The sequence below is a fragment of the Jaculus jaculus genome, chromosome 1 (genome assembly GCF_020740685.1).
Source record: "Jaculus jaculus isolate mJacJac1 chromosome 1, mJacJac1.mat.Y.cur, whole genome shotgun sequence".
NCBI lineage: Eukaryota > Metazoa > Chordata > Mammalia > Rodentia > Dipodidae > Jaculus > Jaculus jaculus.
This window is the reverse complement of record NC_059102.1, coordinates 169930418-169935152: the sequence shown is the minus strand read 5'-3', so window position 1 is coordinate 169935152 and position 4735 is coordinate 169930418. Positions and strand designations below refer to the sequence as shown.

General features: G+C 36.6%; 1 protein-coding gene across 1 annotated transcript; it reads right to left on the bottom strand.

The window, feature by feature from the left end:
- On the bottom strand, positions 1-2980 carry LOC101617068 (olfactory receptor 5B3-like). Its single transcript, XM_004667703.2, has 2 exons — positions 2877-2980; positions 1-967 (listed from the first exon to the last, which is right to left on the bottom strand). Exon 2 carries the CDS (start codon positions 937-939, stop codon positions 1-3), a length of 939 nt encoding a protein of 312 aa, XP_004667760.1. The 5' UTR covers positions 940-967; positions 2877-2980.
- Between the last annotated feature and the right edge of the window lie 1755 nt (positions 2981-4735).

The following is a 4735-nucleotide window of genomic DNA, read 5'->3' as shown; positions in this document are numbered from 1 at the left end:
TCAAAATCCTAAAGAATATTTTGTCTTCTCTACAACCTTTTTGAATGCATTTTTCACTTCTTTGTTTCTCAGGCTATAAACCACAGGGTTCAGCATGGGGATAACCATAGTATAGAACACAGATACAATTTTGTCTGTGTCCATGGAATGACTGGAGCTTGGCTGTAGGTACATGAAAATTAATGTCCCATAGAAAATGGAGACTGCAGTGAAGTGAGACACACAGGTGGACATAGCCTTCTGGTATCCTGCAGATGAACGCATCTTTAAGATGGTCATGAAGATGAACATATAGGATATCAAGATAACAACAAGGGCAAAACAGATAACAAAGCTTGCTGCATAAACAAGAACCATCTCACTCACATATCTGTCAGAGCAGGAGAGGATCATGACTGCTGGAACATCACAGAAAAAGTGATGGACCACATTGGACTCACAGAAGGTGAGGCTGAAAGTGTCCCCAGTATGGATGGAGGCGTTCAAAAAGCCACCAGCATAGCAAGCTATGGTTAGAGACGCGCACACAGTCGTCGTCATGGTGGTGGCATAGTGGAGGGGCTTGCACACCGCTGCATAGCGATCATAGGCCATGGAGGCCAACAGGAAATTTTCTGCAGTGGCAAAGGCTGCAAATAAGAACATCTGAGCAGCACAAGCATTGTAGGAAATGACTTGGTTTCCTGTAAGGAGCCCAGCCACAGCTGTGGGAGTGACGGCTGAGGAGTAACAGATGTCCACCAGAGACAAGTTACCAAGGAAAAAGTACATGGGAGTGTGGAGCCGAGAGTCCATGAGAATCAGCACAAGCATCCCCAGGTTTCCAGCCACATTAATGAGGTAGATGAGAATGAACATGGTAGACAGGGGGACTTGCAGCTCTGGGGCATTGGTTAGTCCTAGGAGGATGAACTCTGTCACTTCTGTCCTGTTCTCCATCGGTGTTATCTGGGGATCAGGAGATGCCCTGTAAGAAAGAGAAAGAAAGGAAGTATATTAAATATCCTGTAAATGGCCAAAAAGTTTAAATGCCTTTATACCACAGGCAGACTTTTTTTTTTTTTTTTTTACCACTGCAATAGCTTACACTCCAAGAATGTTATAGTTAGCTATAGATTCTCTGTAACTAACACCTAAGCTCAACAATACAGTTTTGTATGTTCATTTCCATAAGAATTCAGGCTATTGAATGAAGAGATATTTTGTTCAGCTTTTAAATCTTACATATTTGTGAATTGAGATTTAAAAAAATTTCTGCATTCTCCAAAATAACATTTCTGAAATGAATACATCAACTAGTTCACCTTTTCCTGTCCCCCTACATTTATATATGTCTCCATGTGTGATGTACAGGGACTGTTCTCCAGACAGATTAACATCCACAATACCTGGTCTCTCAGTAAATTTGGATAACTATACTTTTAAATTTCATACATTTATTTCTATTAACTATACATTTAGATTATAAGATACCAAAGCCTGAGTAATATATTTATAGTTACAAAAATATTAATCAGAAACTCAGGCTTTGGTCCCAGACAAAATAGTTAACAAAATTAATAGTGCAACATAAACTTAAAGCAAGTTTCAGTCCACAATTATTCATTGTTTAAGTTGTACAACCTCAGTGTTTGGGGTTTCCCAGTGATCTAAGGACAGTACTGCTCACTAGTACATGCATGGTAGATATGGAGAGATTCCAGAGCAGAAGGGCTTTGAGAACCACTGGAGATGCTCACAGCAGAGGAAGGAACATTGTAAAGAATTTTGGTTCTGGGAAGAATTGTGTGCCAGCTTTCCATTTGCAACTGAGAACCACTGGCCCTAAACTAACTTCCCTATATCATATTTTCTTCCTGTACAAAATAAAAATGATACACTGTCCAACCTTGAGATTGTTGTGAGGATTAAGTGAGGAAATCTATTTTTGAAATGAGTAAATTACTGTTCATGTAGCACAGTTGTATAACTGTAGCAACAGTATTTCTGAATCTTTTAATATGCATCTTAAGCCTCTAGAAATATATTCATCCTCTACCAACTATGAGTTCTTATTATCCTTCTTGTAACACTTTCACAAGTTTACTATGAGGGCTTTATGCCAACCTTGGCACATGTGATCCCCTTTAGAATATACTGGGCTCTACAAGTTAGAGCAAGAGTTATGAATATGTATGCATTTGGCTCTGAGTAAGAGAATATATGTGTGTGTATATATATATATATGTATATATATATAATATATATAGACATATATATAGACATAATATGTAATAAGAGAATATATATACAGACAGGTATTATTAATTCCTATTTACCATAAAGACAACTGATTATTTGTGAAGTCATGTTCTATTCTAAACATCCATAGTATGAAGAGTCAGAATTCACTATTTAAGCCCAATTTTCTCCTAATCTAAAACCTTTGCTTTTAGTCATATTGTGGTCTTCATGAATAATTCTACCAATACTAAGGATGAAATTATGTGATTTGGGAACATCTGCTAAAAGGGAGTTCAGTTTTATGTCTACTTAGTTAGATAAGCCTTTTTAGTTTAAAGGTGTCCCTTTCAATTTTATTACTTTTAACTTTCCATGACAGGCCAGTAGGTAGTGAACAAATTTAAATTGCTATCTAATAGGTCATAGCCCATCTGTACTATTTTAGTCAGTATTTATGAAAGCAACATAATGTTGTTTCACACATCTTACACTCTCTAGTGATAGTATTTTAATATTTATAAAATAACTCTTAGTGTTTTGTAAGTGATGAAACCTCTAACCCTATGCTCAAATGACTCCCAACAGTTCTGTTACTATACTTCTGTATCACCTGCACTTTTCACTAAAAGTGTACATTATATATAGAAACTTACCTTGCTCCTTGAACAAGAGTGGCAATCAATTCTTAATAGTAAGTTTGAAATGGGAAATTCTTCCATTGAGTAATGCATAAATACTGCTATAGGGTCTCTCTGGTGGGTGATAATGAAATGATTAAGGGGTTTATATGGTAAAGAAGACAGGAAAAGACACTCAACATCCGCAGGCTATGAGATTACCATGCATTCTGTCTATGTCCTTGCAGGACTCTCTTACTTCCTCCTCATTTATAGAAGTAAACATTATAAACTTTCTTCTCTCAGGCAACCCATAGAGTGTGTCTATAAATATTAAGTAAAGGAAAACACACAAAGCAACCTGCTAATGGGTTCCTACTTTGAGATCACTCAATTCAGTTTTTATCTTGGATGTCGTTCTTGCAAATCTTCAGTTCAGAAGACACTTTGCATGCATAGCAAACAGTAACATTCAGATAAGTAAATGGTGGCTGGAGGAGCCCAGCACACAGTCTGTTCCTTTGAAAACAAGCCACCTGGTTTCATGTTGGACTTCAAAGGGCGTCACACATGAACTGGCAGGGAATTATGGAGGTACTGAGCTCTCTGGGGATGCTCCCCAAGAGGGCATCTGCAGGTTCTCATTCCTAAGCATGAAGCAATTAAACTACCTGCTGGGACCAACCTGGATATGAGTGTGTCCACATTTTTATAACTTGTTACATTTTTCTATTCTAATACATATGTAACTTATAAATAGCAATATATAAACTTTCATATATACCTTAAATTTTTGATCAAATGTCCCTTCATGTTAGCACTACCATGATCACCTGTAAGAAATATTCTTCTTGCCGGGCGTGGTGGGCATGCCTTTAATCCCAGCACTCAGGAGGCAGAGGTAGGAGGATTGCCATAAGTTCTAGGCCACCCTGAGACTCCATAGTGAATTCCAGGTCAGCCTAGGCTAGAGTGAGACCCTACCTTGAAAAATAAAAATAATTAGAAAAATTTTTTTTTCTTTGTGACCAAGCCCTTCTCTACCCAGTGTACTTGGAAAACACTAAACCATTTTGTCCATATAATTTTGAATTGCAATAATAGCCTTAACTAGACTAGTGGTGTATGAACACATTTGCTTTGTACTTGTCACTTACAATATTGTGTTTGAGTTTTGTTTGTATTGTTGCCAAACTATAATATAATATAATATGATATGATTATAATATAATGAAAAGAAACACAGTCATCAGATTCACCTCAGATAAATATTTGACTATTTCCCTTCACGATAAAAATCACTCAGTAAGTGAGGAATACAAGTGAACACCGTAAACTATAAAGAACATTTATTAAAACACATGGCTGGGCTGGAGAGATGGCTCAGTCGTTGAGGCACTTGTCTGCAAAGCCTAATGACCCAGGTTCAAGACACTCTGTACTCATGTAAAACCAGATGCACACAAAGTGGCTCATCCATCTGGAGTTTGTTTGCAGTGGCTAGAGGCTGTGATGTATGAATTTTCTATCTCTCTCTCTCTTTCTGTTTCTGTGTCTCTCTGATTGCAAATAAATAAATAAAAATATTATTTTTAAAAAATAACCCGTGGCTAATGTTATACAAAAACTGAAAGGATAAAAACCTCTTATGTAAGATCAGGCATTCTCACTTTCACCATTTCTATTCAAACTTGTACCAGAAGCTTTAACCAAAACAAATAAGCAATAAATAAATAAATAAATAAATAAATAAATAAATAAATAAAAACACATCATTGGAAAGGAAGAAATAGAACGATAGCAATGATTGATCCTATGCATGAAAATCCCTAAAAATGTACAAACTATATTAGCTAAGACCCTCTCCTATCTGCCATTTCTGTATATTACTGATA

Excerpts from the sequence above, each read along its gene's own strand:
- LOC101617068 (XM_004667703.2), bottom strand. The coding sequence starts at position 939 with ATGGAGAACAGGACAGAAGTGACAGAGTTCATCCTCCTAGGACTAACC.